Raw genomic sequence first — 15566 nt, 5'->3', positions numbered from 1 at the left:
CTGTTTACAGTCTATGCAAGCAGGACACAAGTCTGACTCCAGCTTCACCACACTAGTCAGAGTACTAGAAATCAACTTACTTTTCCTTTGGCCACAAGAGGCTTTGCAGTCATCCAGGTTAGAGGGGACACAGACTGATGCACTGCAGTGGAAGTAAACCTGTAGACAAATTTGTATTTTAGTCACAATCAAGCATAAAAGTCATTATAGTAAGATATTTAGGTGTCTGAATTACCAGGTCGGCAAGACTGAGCTGGCTGTTTGCATCCACAAATGTGAAAGTGTTGACGAGGAAGCGTTTGTAGTGGTTCGGGATGGGAACTGCTTGTGAAGGAGCTCCAACAGAAACCAGCCTGCTCAGGTAGCTGTCCATGTAGAAAGGGCACCTACAGTCACAGAAGATCTCAAGTCAGCCTCATGTTCTGGGAGCACATAGTACAGTACAGGTTGCGAGTTACTGACCTGTCCATCAAGATGGGCCATTGAGGAATTAGTGTAGGTTCTGCAGAGGAGGTAGCCCAACAGTCATTTAACACAAGCACCAGATTGGGGTCAGTTCTGTGCAGGATGTGGACCTCTAAGTAGATGGGGTCCCTGAGGACTTTGACCACAGGATAGTCCCCTGTAGAGTAGTAGGATGTATAGCCAGCATCTGTACAAGAGGAACAGAAAAAAAAAAATTAGGTTAGATGGGGCAGTTGCCAATTTTCTTGCAGACAATGCTTCAGCTAATGGCCCAAATATGGGTTCATTCACGTTACATGTGATTCACTCCAAGCCAGCTGTCATTGGTTAGCAAATGCTATAGCAGGGCTCAACTCATTTGCAAAGATCAGTTTGGGGTACAAATATGGGGTGAAAGCCAACAAGCTGATCTTTAGCTAGCCTAACTTTCCCACCACACCTCCCCTTTCCAATGTCTGATTCTCAGATTCTTACAAGTACATTTTGGTTTAGAGGTGTAGACTCTCTAGTACTGGCACACTAGTCTGGATCTGTTAATTCTGTATTGTAACCCATACAGCAAGGTGAAGAGTAGGGATGGCCAATCCCAACTGAACTCCACCCCTGCTTGGAAGGTCTGATTACATAATCCAGCACAAAATGTAGATTTGCATCCCATATGTAGATTTGGCACTGAAGGTCCATCCCATGCCAACCGGTACATCTTGTTCTGATGTTGGAGGCAAGCTCAACTGTCTCATCTTAAAAAATGGGAATGGTTCCAGTGACAGAACACTATACACAAAATTGTATCCCACAAAACTTACTGCAGGTTATGTGGGTTTAAAGCCTAATGACCTTTCAAGACTAGTGTGTACAGAAGCCTGATGCCCTTACCTGACACTCTCCCCCCCCCCCCCCCCCCCCAGCATACAGCCAATTGCATTGCTCCGCTTACTCACCCCAGGCTGCAATATGAAGTCACTCCCATGCTGCTCTGTTAAGCATAGCAACTGAACATGTCAATTGTCTGTAGGCTAGCAGTGTGTCTGTACAGCCACAGCCCTGCAATGCCATCCCAAGGGATAGGGTCCCAATATCTGCTGGGCAATGAGGGGGTTACTAAAGTGGCAGCTGCCCTCTACCAGGTCTCACCTTGTGCGATCCTCATTTCCAGCAGCAGAGGGCCTGTTGTGGTAACAGGAAGTGGTGGCGGCAAGGTTGACACCGATAGCTGCAGTGGGACAACACCTGTCTGGATGTACCTGCAACGCACTGTTACCCTGTAAAGAGAGTAAAGGTTATGGTGTTCTAGACAGTGTAGCTGCTGCTAGAACGTCACATGTTGTACTTACTGCAGAGTACTGTCCCTTGTGATGGAAGACCCCTGCCAGGTCTCTATTCCTCTGGTAGCTTCTATAGTATTCTCATAGGTTACTGGGTCACCAAGTGTCTGTTGAGATAACCATGTGAGAAAACTGCTTATTAAAAACTGCTTCCAACTAATGCTAGGTACGCCATACAATTTTCTGGCAGATTTATGCTAGGTACACCATAGAAATCAGACTATACCAGCTTTGACCGCTTGTTATTTTATTGGTTCTGAACTGTAACTAGACCTACGCTGTTCATTAAGGGGCAGGATCAGACACCTGCACAGGGTTAGGCAGTTCTGTGCTCAAGAGTTCCAGCAGTGCTTCTATAGAGGTTTAAGCAACCACAAACCAGCTAGATGAATATAGGTGATCTTATTGGTGCTAGGCTTATAGCCTGTATACATTTTACTTAATATTTAATGGTCTTAGAACAGTCATGCCAGAGCAACTTTGGTTGTAGGGAGTTTTAGGCAAATCTAGTCCAACAGGCTAGACAATTGGCACCTGTGTACAGCCTTTAAAGCCATTTAGCTGATTGACAAACTAGTTTGCAAGAAGGTAAGGGAAGCCATTTGTGTCAAACCAGAACATGTGATGGTGCCTTACATTGCTCAGATAAATACTTGGCTTGCTGCTAGCCTTACTTAGATGTTGATTTCCTGGCAAATAATAGAGATTGACCAGCTCATAGTGACTAAACTTTGACAGCAGATGTATTATGTTAGATGCATTACAAGCTATAACCAGGGTTTAGAAGTGGTTTTAGTAGCCAAGTGCTATGTGCACCAGTACTTGCAAAGAACTTCTGGAGACCAAGCTATTTTGGTGACAGCCCCTCCACAATAGGCCAAGATCATCATTTGTTAACTGATGGTTTAGACCAAGACCCACTTAAGGACCAGGGCTTTCAGTGATCGGTGCTGCGTGGGGTCTCCAGCCCGCAGCACCGATCAGCAGTGAGCCTTGGTGAGGGGGGGGGGTCTGATCACCGCCGGCTGCCCATGCTTTCCGGGGGGGGGCCTTCAAAGCCCCCCTCCGCAGCGCTTTCCGCCCTCCCCGGCTTTCCCTACCTCTCCCTCAGCATCTGAGTGGCGCAGGACGGATATCTTCCCCGCGTGTTTACATTTTGCCAGCGAGCCACGATTGGCGGCTCTCCGGTTGTTCACGGAGACACCCTCCGTGAACTGACATGGAAAGGCTGTTCGATCGAGCGGCCATTTCCATGGTAACCCACTTAAGACCTGCTGACGCCTATGGGCTCTAGGGCTAACAAGAGCTCTGCTAGTGACAATATGGACTTGCTATGAGCTAGTGTGAAACTGCCTTAGTTAAAAGAATCTTTGAGCTAGTGTGACAAGAGCCTGATCAGGGCATGCCTAAATGATGAGAACTGGTTTCATGTTTGAGGCAAGGAAATTTACTGTCAGATATATCCAGCTTTGATTTCACGAGCATTCTGTGACGACTCTCCACATACCTGGAAGTGCCCACCACAGGAAAATGGGAATTTGAACACTGCAAAGGAGTCACTCTTAGAAAGTGAAAATCCAGCACAGGATGAGGAGTCCACGCCAATCACATGGACTGAATCTAGGTTTGTAGATGGCCTGGTCAGGTCTTTGGACATGGCGATCACCATATTGTTTTCAATTGTGCACTGTGTGGTCACTGTGGAGACAAAATGTTTCAAGTTCTTTTCCATCCTTCAATGTCAGGAGAAGCTGGGAGGTGTATCTATGGGGCTAGTGGAGGCCACAGCTTGTCTATCAAGTATAGCCCTTGGTTAGTGGACATTTAGTACCATGAGTCATGCTTCCAGCTAAATGACTTGAGTGGTACCCCAGGGACCCCCAAGTAGCCCTGTACACCATTTCAGGAAGTAATGCACACATGGTCAACTATATTTCAAAGTTTACAAGCTACACTTTAAGGACTGTCTCATGTCAATGGGTGTGAACACAGCAGCCCCAGGATCGCCTAACACCAATTGGCATCAAGTCCTGGGGCAGGATTTGCAGGCAATCATGCACAGATCTTGGATGGAGCTCTGCCCTGCCATCAGTCTCCCAGCAGCGATCACCACTAGGAGACTGTTAGGTGGCAAAACCGCCATCTATTTACTCTGTGCAGTGCTGCGATTTATGGCAGCGCTGTACTGGGAACAGCCGTGTGAAAGCAGTTCCCTGGGCAGCAAGGAAGGGATCCACTGCTGAAGCCTATGACAGTCAATGGCACTGATTGGGGAGGGATATAAAATTGGAATCTTATATAAACGTTGGGAGAGCGATCAAGACCACACCAACGGGAATCTGTTGGTGGGCAGAACAAAAAGAAAGTGTGCCAAGTTGTACAGCCCTACAGCAAGGCCTTAAAGCTGCAGTGGCCCATTTTGTAAAAAATTGGCCTAGTCACTAGGAGGGTTAAGCCCAGGGTCCTCAAGTGGTTAAGCTATGAAACAGAGCTAATGACCCTTTACTTCAGATAAGGTTATACTGCAGGAAAGTTCAGTCTGTCACTGTTCCTGTACAAGTGCTTCAGAAAACAGCATTGTAGCCAACCCAAGTTGGGTCAGAGAAGCCCCTTTTGCATGAACAAGTTTCTCTTCCTGTACTGGAAACAAAATGATTTGGCTACTAATGCTTTATTTCTTAGATGTACTACACATACAATTCATATGTTTATTTTCATGTCAGATTCCCTTGCCCTGAAATATCTATGTGTATCTGACTACTAATCAGCACTGATCTATATCCCCCTGCCCTGTACTTGTTTAAGATACTTCTATAACTCAAACAGTTTGATAGTTCCTGGTGTTATTTATGAAGGTCCCCATACATTTGTAGATCTGTCATGTCAGTCCCATGCAAGCAGTGTTCTTCCTGATCAGACAGCATCTCCTCAATAGACTAGACAACTATAAATGACATATCCAAGTCTCCAAAATAGCCTACAGAAGTCATATGCTCAGTGGGGCTACACTAACAGAATTCTGTAATGGAATTGTATGAGACACCATGTATATAATGCAAGAAGACTGGCAGCCACTCAGCAATAATAACTTACACTTGTTTCCAAAGAAGCAGGGCATAGACGCATCTCTTGCAGAGTAACAGCATCCCATCCCTTCACAGGCATCCTGAGGGACAGAGGGTCCAGCACAGGCCACTTTATCAGCTTGACCAACAGCAGAACAGACATCAGGACTTGGAGCATCCATGGCTATAGTGTGAGCAAGAGAGAAGATCTGATTAAGTAGAACAGGTTAAAGAGACACTGAAGCGAGACTAAATCTCACTTCAGCTCTCATATATAGCAGGGGCATGTGTGCCCCTGCTAAAACGCCGCTATCCCGCGGCTGAATGAGGAACCCTGACCCCCCAACCCACCCCCCGCAAACCTTGGTCGCTTATTTTCCTTCCTGGAGGCAGGGCTAACGGCTGCAGCCCTGCCTCTCAGCGCGTCTATCAGACGCGCATCGCCGCCTCTCCCCCGCCCCTCAGTGAAGGAAGACTGAGAGGGGTGGGGGAGAGGCGGAGATACGCACTGACAGACACGCGTGGGGCAGGGCTGCTGCGGTTAGCCCTGCCCCAATGCGGAGGCGCTCCCCCGCATTACTGAGGGGATTTGCGGGGACAGGGACCCTCGGTAAGCCGCGGGATAGCGGCGTTTTAGCAGGGGCACACATGCCGCTGCTATCTATGAGGTCTGAAGCGAGATCTATTCTCGCTTTAAATCATCCATAGCATTGAGTAGCTCCTGTGCATTTTCCTGTGTTTTATAGGATAATGTGACTATGTTCCCCCCTCCCCCAACCTTACCTACAATTCTAAACCCTTAGGCTATACATGTCAAACTGACCCATGGGTCATTAAATTTGACCCACAAGCGGTTTCCCCACTTTGCATTATGTTTGGCCCACTCTAGACCACCAGGGAAGCTATATTGGAGGTGAAGCCATAGATCACCACGGAAGCCATATGGGGAGGTAGGTGGTAGCACTAAACAGTAGGGAACTGTATAGGGGAGAGTGGGGGCCACTAAACAAGGAGCTTTCTAAGGTGGCTAGTAGACATTGAGGTTGGCCTGAAACTTGGTCCCAGTGTTCCAACTCAAATACCAAGTGGGCTGAAATGTATGCCCCTCCCTCAGACTGGCTTGCAGGAAGCACAACATTTATGTACTTCCTGCCTTTTGAAATTGTGAGTGAGACAACCAGCACTGACCAACCCAGAAGCCCCAATTTTTAAGATTTGGTTTAAGGCTACATTTTATGCTTCTCAGACCAAACATGAGGTACTTTCATCTCAGGGTTCCCATTGTAGAACTGAGTGGATCATAAGTTACCAGACAGGCTTAGACAGGTTTTCTCCATCTTGTATTGCTGAGGCGCACCATCTACTGTTTCCTTCAAAAGCAGAGTCATCACATATTCTTCATCCTGATAAGGGGGACAAAGACAGTTCCACATAAAGATACTAAGGAGGTGACATCGACACCATGGTTAGAGGGTACCAGAGCTCACCGAATGGAGTAGGCATGTATTAGATGCAACCCTCATACCCACCACTCTGGTCTAAATCCCTACATGGCTCAGCCCAGGTTGCTGGAGTGTGCAGGAGTCCTCTGATGGCATGGCGACATTGTCCAACCTGGACTAAGGTGGAGGATTTAAACTACAAAGGAGGGGGATGGAGGAGGGGTGTATGAGGACAGCATCTAATACATGCCTACGCCAGCCGGTTTTAATGTTTAATGAGTACCTAAGCTCTGCTATAATCCTTTAAGTCCAAGACTTTTGGGACCACTACTACCCCAGCAATAGTTTAGTGTAACCAGTGTTGCAGAGTGCAGACTAGGCAATCCAATAAGCAGAGCCTGAAGTGAGGTATATGGGGACTACCATATTTCATTTTAAAGAATACAAGTTGACAGCCAGTCAGTCAGTATAAACGTCACCCACCTGAAACAAGCATGCAGCTCATTCAGTCAGACTATTGAGACCTCTGAGCTGCATGCTTGTTAAGGGGTTATGGCTAGGAGTTGATGGTCAGCCAGGCAAATGGTACTGAATATCCCTCTCACTTTGTGTCCTTTAATATTAAAGGGAAGGTTCAGGGACTAGCTAAAAAAAATAAAATCCATTTCCACTTACCTGGGGCTTCCTCCAGCCCGTGGCAGGCAGGAGGTGCCCTCGGCACCACTCCCAGTGGTCTCCAGTGGCCGACCCGGCCAGGTCGGGCCTCTTCTGCGCTCCATGGTGCGTTCCACGCCGGCGTGCTGACGTCATCGGACGTCCTCCGGGTTGTACTGCGCAGGCTCCGGGCTGTACTGCGCAGGCTCAGTAGTTCTGAGGATGTCCGATTACGTCAGCGCGCTGGTGTGGAACGCACCATGGAGCGCAGAAGAGGCCCGACCTGGCCGGGTCGGCCACTGGGAGCGGTGCCGAGGGCACCTCCTGCCTGCCACGGGCTGGAGGAAGCCCCAGGTAAGTGGAAATGGATTTTTATTTTTTTTAGCTAGTCCCTGAACCTTCCCTTTAAGGCATTTTGAAAGCAGAAAAAAAATGCATATGGGTAATGGACAAAGAGGGCACACTATAGGCTGGCATTTTCTTGCCCCTCCTTTTGGCACTTGCCCAGAAGGCCATACATAATGCAAGTTCTGTCAAGGTGATAAAGCCACCTAGTGTTCAGGGAGTGGCACTTCCTAACACCTTACCTTCTGCCTTACGTAGCATCCAGTGTAAGCAGCACCAACCACCATCGTGTTATTTGGTCTCTCTCCTACCCAGATTCCACAAGCAGAATCATTGTGCAGACTCCTAAATTCATCCTCAAGAAGATCTGAAAAGTATGAAAGATTTGGTTCTAAAAATTCAGATTTAGGCAGCCATTTTACATCTCTAGAAGTAGCATCAATTTACAAGGCTAGTCAGGAAGGGAAAGGATTCCATGTGGATAATGTGATACCCATCAGGCATGCAGGGCAAGAGACCAGGATTACATGGAAGCTGATATTGGCACATCTTGTCAAAATTCCCTCAAAAAAAAAAAAAAAAAAAAAAAAACTGTTTAATTGGACCAAACTCCAATTCCACGTACCACATGAGCTGTTAGCTGACACTTTGACTAGGGCCTGGTGCACACCAAACAGTTAGCATTTTCAAAAACATTGCTGCTTTTGAAAACGCTTGGCTAATGCATCTCAACGGGATTGTGCGCACCAGCAGTTTGAGGTTTAGCAAACGTGGGTCCTGTAGCATTTTTGCAGATGCGTTTCTGTTCTGGCTCAATAGGAAAACTCGAACCGCTGTGAAACACTAGATCAGAGCAGTTTTCCAGGTGTTTGTTAAATAATCTCCCTATACTAGAGGTTTTCCAAACATGCCTAGTATGGCACTGAAAATAAGCTTCAAAAACCTCTAATGTTTTGCAGATCTGCTAGCGGTCCCAAAGTTAATGATACCCAAGGAGACATGTGCCAAGCAAACAAATTAGGCTGTGTTTTTTTCTCTGTATGAAAGGCTTAAGAATCAAGTGACAGTCCTTTCCAAGTCAGACTACAGTGTAACCCTAAAGTGATGAGGAATTACAGTCATAACAATTTACTAGCACAAAATGGCCTCAGAGCAGGAAAGAGATAAAGGGTCAACGGTTCATAGATTTTAGCTCTAGCATACTTCAAGGTGTCATTGAGCAGAAACAGTAAAAGCTTAAAAAGTAGATATACATATAAAACACAACTGCGGGATATCTAAAAAAGTCCTTTATAGTAGGATAGATGCAATTTCTTAGTTAGTTTTCACCTCAGGTGTCCTTTAAATGACAATTGCATGCAACTTGGGCACTATACCAAGCAAATGCGCTTAAGCATTTTTAAAAAATTGCCCTCGCTTAAATTTAACAATCGCCCTGAAAGGGCTTGTGCAATGATTATCTGAGAGTTCACATCAGAGCGGTTCATTGGTGATCCGCTTTGAAAAGTGGCGATTGGGCCATTTGAGGAGATTTGCCTCAATGGAAGGCATAGGAAAAACAACTTTTTTTTCTGGAAACTCTGCAAAAGCGCTCAAAGACCTACAAGAAAAAACAAACCAAAAAACATGCAGAAAGAAAACCCACCGTGGACGGACACGCGGGCCGAACGCAACGGGAACAAGGACATAATTTGAACTGGTCCTATTCCAAGCTACATGTAGTTTGCATTAGAGGAAAACCCCCACCACAGCGTACGAGATAAATGGCCGCTGGGAGACTTGGAGGATACAGCTGGTACATGGCTTATCCTGATGCACAAGTCTTGGTGGCATTAAATACTATTCCCCCTCCAGGTCCACATGGATGGTGGGGAATGAGGTCATTCAGCTTCCAACTATTGTTGGCGGCTGACTTATGTTTTAAGTGTAACTTCAGCTCCGTCCAGTGCTGCTCAACAGGATACCGGATATCCGAATAGACTCGGATATCCGAACTTTTTAGGCCTATCCGATCGGATCCCGGATAGCTGGATGGGAATCCGGATAGCTCTATGCGGATAGTTGGTCTCATAACCCGGATACCGGTCGGATCTCCGAATCTGGGTGCTGTAACCATGGACATTATGTCCATGACGTCATTCAGCCAATCAGAGCGCTCCCAGCCTAAGCCCAAGCACCCAATCACAGAGGAGAACCTTGGCCAGTCCCTCCTGTATATAAGGAGGGGGCCATGTTAAGAATCTCGTCCTTGCTTTGTGACTGCCACTGTGATAGGTTGTCCAGTGTGTTTGGCTGAAGCAAGTACATTATCCAAGTGATAACCCAGCGTTTTAACACTAAAACACCTTCTGGTTTTACTGTTGTACTGTGTTGTAGTTAGCTTAGCTAGTCTGTGTAATTTGTTAGTGTCAGTCAGTCTTGTCAGTCAGTCTTTCAGCTGCAGCAGCTGCGCTGCCTGTGCCTGCTACTAGGTCCTGTGTCTTTGTGTGTGCTGTGTCTGTGTGCACACACTCCAGGCTCCTTGCTGCTGGCTGGGCTGCTATTACTACTGCTACTGTGGTTTTGTATTGTGTAGTTGCAGACAGTGCTAGTACTACAGATTATTGCTGCTGTGCTGCTGCTGACTGAGTGAGCAGTGTCAGTGTGTTTAGTTGTTGTACTCCTGTCTGTCAATCTGCTGATCATTTCCAAGCCCGCCGCCAATAATAAAAGTGCACCAAGTACCCCACACACATCTGTGACGTCGACTCATCAGTGACAGTGAGTCTTGTACAGTACTATGTCTGGCACTGGCAGTGTGAGACGGGGGAGGGGAAAGGCCGGAAGGAGAGTGAGCAACATTACGGCCTCTGGCAGCAGTTCTGCCGCATCAGGCATTCCGCCGCTACCCACTGGCAGTCACGCTGCAGAGACGCAGCACCGTGTTGCGTCCATTTTCAAGCAGGGTCAGCGGCGCAGATTGGAGGAGAAGGACGCCGCGTCTGTGATGCAGCAGATGGCGCATGACGAGGAGCAAGCCAGTGACAGTGAGGCCACCACCACCACCAGCCCTAGCCCTAGAGAAAATATTCTCTGCAAAATTGGCTTTTCAGAAGAGTCTGAGATGCTGACAGTAATTGTTGGGGGGGAGCCCGTCCATGATGTGTCAGCAGAAGAGGAATTTGATGCGGGCTCATCATCCCAGCAGTTTGATGAAGGGGAGTTTGATGATGAGGTGAAGGACCCGGACTACCAGCGACCGGAGGGGCATGTCAGCTCTGACTCTGAGGAGGAGGAGTCAGTGGGTCTGGCACGCAGGTTGAGCATTTCAGGGATTGGCAGGAGCAGCAGTGGGCATGGAATACGTGACCCGCAGGCTGCTGCTCCATCTGTCAGTGGCACGACTACCACCAGCCGCACCACTCAACCCCAGGCCCTAACCACCACCGGCAGAAAATCCACAGCAGCATCCCGTTCTGAGCCACGTAAGGGAAAACACCAATCCCCAATATGGCAGTTTTTCCATCTGCCCTCACTGGATAGCAAGTATGTTACGTGCAAATTATGCCATGTGAAGCTGAGCAGAGGGTCTCACCCCTCCACTTATGGCACCTCCAGCTTCATAAATCATCTGGGCAATAAGCACAAACCTGAGCATCAGGAATTCAAGAGGCTGAAGGAAGCTGGCGCTGGCCCTTGCAGAGGTCAGAGCACTATAACAACCTTTGCCACTCCTGCTGACACTGAGGCCTCTTCAGGCAGCCAGTCCTCAGTGGTCTCCTCTGTTCCCTCCTCAGCTTCCCGTGCAAGCCTAAAACGCCCCCACCACCAGACCCTGCTGAGTGACTCTTTTGTGGTCAGGGCTCAGCCTCCCGGCAGCCGTCGCATACGCCAGCTGAACGGCTTGCTGACACAGGCCATGTCCTCCCAGCTCCTCCCGTACTCGTTTGTGCAGGAGGGGAGCCGGATGCGTGCGCTCCTGCAGTGCGCAGCGCCGGATTGGCCAATCCCCAGCCGGCACTACTTTGCACGCAAGGCCATCCCAGCACTGCACCGCTTTGTAAAGGCCAACGTGGAGCGTGGGCTGGATCATGCGCTTGGTGCGCGCGTCCATGTGACAATGGACTCATGGAGCAGCCGCTTCGGGACAGGCCGCTATTTGTCCTTCACCGCGCACTGGGTCAGTTTGGTGGAAGGGGGTGAAGAGGAGACAGCAGCATCATCACCCCGGTGGGTGGTGCCACCCCGCAGCAGGGTCAGGGGAAGTGCAGCAGCTTCCAGCTCTGATCCGGTTCCATCCGCCGCCAAACAACCCCGCCTCAGCAGCAGCGTGAAGGCCCACCACTGCCAAGCGCTGCTGCAGATGGTCACGGTGGGCAAGAACAAGCTGACGGCAGACCACGTCTTGGCCAAGCTCCGAGAGCAAGAGAGCAGTTGGCTGACCCCCAGAGGCCTCAGAGTCGGAGAGGTGGTGGCCGACAATGGGGCAAACTTGGTTGCCGCCATCCAGCGGGGAAACCTCACCCACATCCCCTGTCTGGCCCACGTCCTGAACCTAGTGGTGCAGAAATTCCTGCACACCTACCAGGGGATGAACACTCTTTTGGGAGCGGCAAGGAAAACGGTGGGTCATTTTCGCCGCTCGGGTGGTGCCACAGCGACCCTTACAGCCGTGCAGCTGGAGCTGAACCTCCCACAGCACCGCCTCATTATAGACGTTCCAACACGCTGGAATTCCACCCTGGCGATGTTGGAACGTCTGGTTGAACAGAGGCGGGCTGTCAACCTGTACCTGGCCAGAGCCACCATGGATGCCAACTTGTTGGGGACCGGCACCACCCACCTCCCAGACATCATCCGCCCTGCTGAGTGGGGAAAAATGCAGCTGGTGTGCTTTGTGCTGGCACCCTTCCTGGAGGCCACCAACATGGTCAGCCGGGACCATGCGTCGCTGTGTGAGTGGGTGACCATTGTGTGCATGCTGGACAAGGCCCTCGATGCTCTGCTGGAAGTGGGAGAGGAAGCCTTGATCCAGCAGGAGCAGCAGCAGCACACTTCACAGTCCACCTCTGTGCAGCAGGAGGAGGATTCGGAGGAGTTGGAGGAGGACTTGGAGGAGTTGGAGGTCCCTGACCTTGAAGAGGAGGGGGCACAGCGGAGTGCAGCTGCAGTAGTGCGGGGGTGGAGAGAGCAAGATGAGGCTCCGGAATCAGAGGAGGACGACAGCACTGTCAGCGGTGCAGAATATCATAGGTCAGCAGAGATGGCAGCCCTCTTCCCTATGGCAGCGCACATGCTGCAGTGCCTGCGCAAAGACCCAAGGGTGAAGGAGATGAGTGCTCGGGAGGACATCTTGATCACCCTGATGCTGGACCCACGGCTGAAGGGGAAGCTGGCTCAGTTCCTGCCTTTAGGAGGAGACCCTGTGCGCCGAATCAGGGACTTGCAGCGGATTCTGGTTCGGCGCTTGGAGGAAGCCTTCCCCCGGACTCCCACCCCCCCTGCTGTCTCAGTCCAGCCAGCACAGCAGCAGGTGCCTGCATCCAGCATCAGCAGGCGCCCAACAAACCTGCTGTCTCTGACAAAGGCGCTCTATGCCACACCAGTACCGCTGCCTACAGAGGAGGTGCCTGCAGCAGCATCCGGCTCTCAAAGCCAGAACCAGCACCTGACCCGGATGGTGGCCGATTATATGGGGTCCTATAGCGGGCTTGACACCGACACCCCTGTGGACCCCTTGGAGTACTGGGTGAAGCACCTGGATATCTGGGGCGAGCTGGCGCAATACGCCCTGGAAGTGCTGTCCTGCCCGCCTTCCAGCGTTATGTCGGAAAGGTGCTTCAGTGCGGCCGGTGGCGTGGTCACTGAGAAGCGCTCTTGTCTGTCAGGCCAGTTTGTGGACAGACTGACTTTTTTAAAGATGAACGAGGCTTGGGCAGTTGGTGAGTTCCTGGCCCCTGTTGTTGGCAAGAGGGGGAAATGAAGTGGCTGAGTGGTAATCACTATGCCTGGCCTGCTTAACCACCCTTTACCACCACAACCTCCTGACTCCATCTTCATGAAGCCAGGTTCTTATTTTTTGAACTGTGCCGTGGTACCTGCCATGGTCAGCTGTGTAATTTTTTTGGAGGTGTCTGTGCTGTGCGAGTTGTGGGGCCCCAACTGCGGCAGTACGACCGACCGCTTCCTGGAACCTCTCCTAATTTTTTACTGTGCCGTGGTACCTACAACAGTGCCATGGTCAACTATGTAAACACAATAGCTGTGTAATTTTTTTTGGAGGTGTCTGCTGTCCGAGTTGTGGGGAGGCCCCAACTGCGTCAGTACGACCGCTTCCTGGAACCTCTCCTAATTTTTTACTGTGCCGTGGTACCTACAACAGTGCCGTGGTCAACTATGTAAACACAATAGCTGTGTAATTTTTTTTGGAGGTGTCTGCTGTCCGAGTTGTGGGGAGGCCCCAACTGCGTCAGTACGACCGCTTCCTGGAACCTCTCCTAATTTTTTACTGTGCCGTGGTACCTACAACAGTGCCATGGTCAACTATGTAAACACAATAGCGGTGTAATTTTTTTTGGAGGTGTCTGCTGTCCGAGTTGTGGGGAGGCCCCAACTGCGTCAGTACGACCGCTTCCTGGAACCTCTCCTAATTTTTTACTGTGCCGTGGTACCTACAACAGTGCCATGGTCAACTATGTAAACACAATAGCTGTGTAATTTTTTTTGGAGGTGTCTGCTGTCCGAGTTGTGGGGAGGCCCCAACTGCGTCAGTACGACCGCTTCCTGGAACCTCTCCTAATTTTTTACTGTGCCGTGGTACCTACAACAGTGCCATGGTCAACTATGTAAACACAATAGCTGTGTAATTTTTTTTGGAGGTGTCTGCTGTCCGAGTTGTGGGGAGGCCCCAACTGCGTCAGTACGACTGCTTCCTGATACCACTCTGATGTTGATTGACAGCCATTTTTTTTTGGGGGGGGGGGGGATTTTAAGTCCACTCCCCACATCATCAGTGTTTCCCTTTTCACAATTATGATGCTACATGCCTCATATACCCTAAAAAACCTTTTTAAAGCAATTTAAAGGCCACTTCCGGGATTAAACACGGATATCCGAATCCGATCGGATACTAGGGTCGGATATCCGAATCGGATCGGAAAATTTTGAATTCGGATATCCGATCCGGATCGGATAGCGGGGTATCCGGATCCGAATCGGATCCGGATTTTGAAAAGGGGTATCCGAGCAGCACTGGCTCCGTCTACTGACGGTGCCAAAGTTCACTGTGCGCCGCTATAGCTGTCATTTATATTATGGTCTATGGTGGCACCGCCTGCACCCAAATCTCCTGCTCTGGATTACTTGTGTTTATCACAAATTTACCTGGGGCTTCTTACAGCCCCCTAGAGTCATCCAGTGCCCACACCACCAGTCCAAGCCCCTCCACCCAGCAGCGGCGACCCCTGCAAAGCTGGATGGTCACTGGCAGCTACAAGCACCCCAATCAGGAGTGCTTTGTATGCACAGTAGGGATTCCTACATACCGTGCATGTGCAGAACACTCCGGCTGCAGGTGTATGAAGGAGGCAGCACTAGACTGGCCAGCAGGGGTCACCACTGCAGGCTGGCGGGGCTCTGAGCAGTGCGTGGGTACAGGATGACGCCAGGAAGCTACAGGCAAGATTAAATTTCTTTAACTAGTACTTACTGCACCAGGTGCAGAATAATCACGCCCTGGGAAACTTAATTTGAAGTCCCAGGGACACAAAAGTCAGTCAATGGGAGCGGGCAGCTGTCGTTACTGCCGGCTAGCAAGGACATGAATGGGAATAAATCTGAGTCCGAGTCAATGAGCACAGCCATTAGATGCCTGCATCACTGTATCTTCCGGCTGTTACACTGCTACGAATTTCTGATTCACCTTATTATGTGAATTGGAAATAATGACTGAGGGCATCTTGTGGCCAAATAGTAGAACTACATCACAAAAAAATACCTACATTTAAAATTAACTATTTCCCTCCCACACTGCCCCATAGTAATGAAACACTGATTAAGTCATTAGTGAAATAATGGGAGGAGCAGTGACGGGTGAAAATTGCTCTTGTCCAAAAGGGGAAACCCTCAGTGGTAAAGCCAACCTTCAAACCTCATGACCAATCTACCGTAATCTTAAGGTGGCCACACATCATACAATTTTTTAAATATCCGTTCAATTTAAGAATTGCAATACATTTTTCTGATTGTAACATTTTCAAAAATATGACCAATGTACCACATGCGCGCCCCCC

General features: G+C 49.5%; 2 protein-coding genes across 5 annotated transcripts in view; one reads left to right on the top strand and one right to left on the bottom strand.

Moving 5' to 3' along the window:
* LOC137564472 (zona pellucida sperm-binding protein 4-like) overlaps positions 1–15566 on the bottom strand; it is a 59682-nt gene that overhangs the window by 2122 nt on the left and 41994 nt on the right. For 2 of the 4 annotated variants that reach the window (XM_068278373.1, XM_068278370.1), the window contains exons 2-10: positions 7539–7663; positions 6165–6258; positions 4884–5039; positions 3298–3488; positions 1800–1897; positions 1600–1727; positions 463–652; positions 236–386; positions 81–159 (exon numbers count right to left, since the gene is read on the bottom strand). In XM_068278373.1, the coding sequence (XP_068134474.1) occupies positions 81–159; positions 236–386; positions 463–652; positions 1600–1727; positions 1800–1897; positions 3298–3488; positions 4884–5039; positions 6165–6258; positions 7539–7583 (1132 nt within the window). In that variant the 5' untranslated portion in view covers positions 7584–7663. Of the gene's footprint in view, positions 1–80; positions 160–235; positions 387–462; positions 653–1599; positions 1728–1799; positions 1898–3297; positions 3489–4883; positions 5040–6164; positions 6259–7538; positions 7664–8941; positions 9016–15566 lie in introns of those variants that run through there. The other 2 variants (XM_068278371.1, XM_068278372.1) reach the window with 2 other exon arrangements.
* LOC137564469 (cationic amino acid transporter 2-like) overlaps positions 1–15566 on the top strand; it is a 110837-nt gene that overhangs the window by 74744 nt on the left and 20527 nt on the right. The window lies entirely within an intron of this gene.

Source organism: Hyperolius riggenbachi, chromosome 3 (genome assembly GCF_040937935.1).
Source record: "Hyperolius riggenbachi isolate aHypRig1 chromosome 3, aHypRig1.pri, whole genome shotgun sequence".
Classification (NCBI taxonomy): Eukaryota; Metazoa; Chordata; class Amphibia; order Anura; family Hyperoliidae; genus Hyperolius; species Hyperolius riggenbachi.
This window is presented reverse-complemented; position numbering and strand designations above follow the sequence as displayed.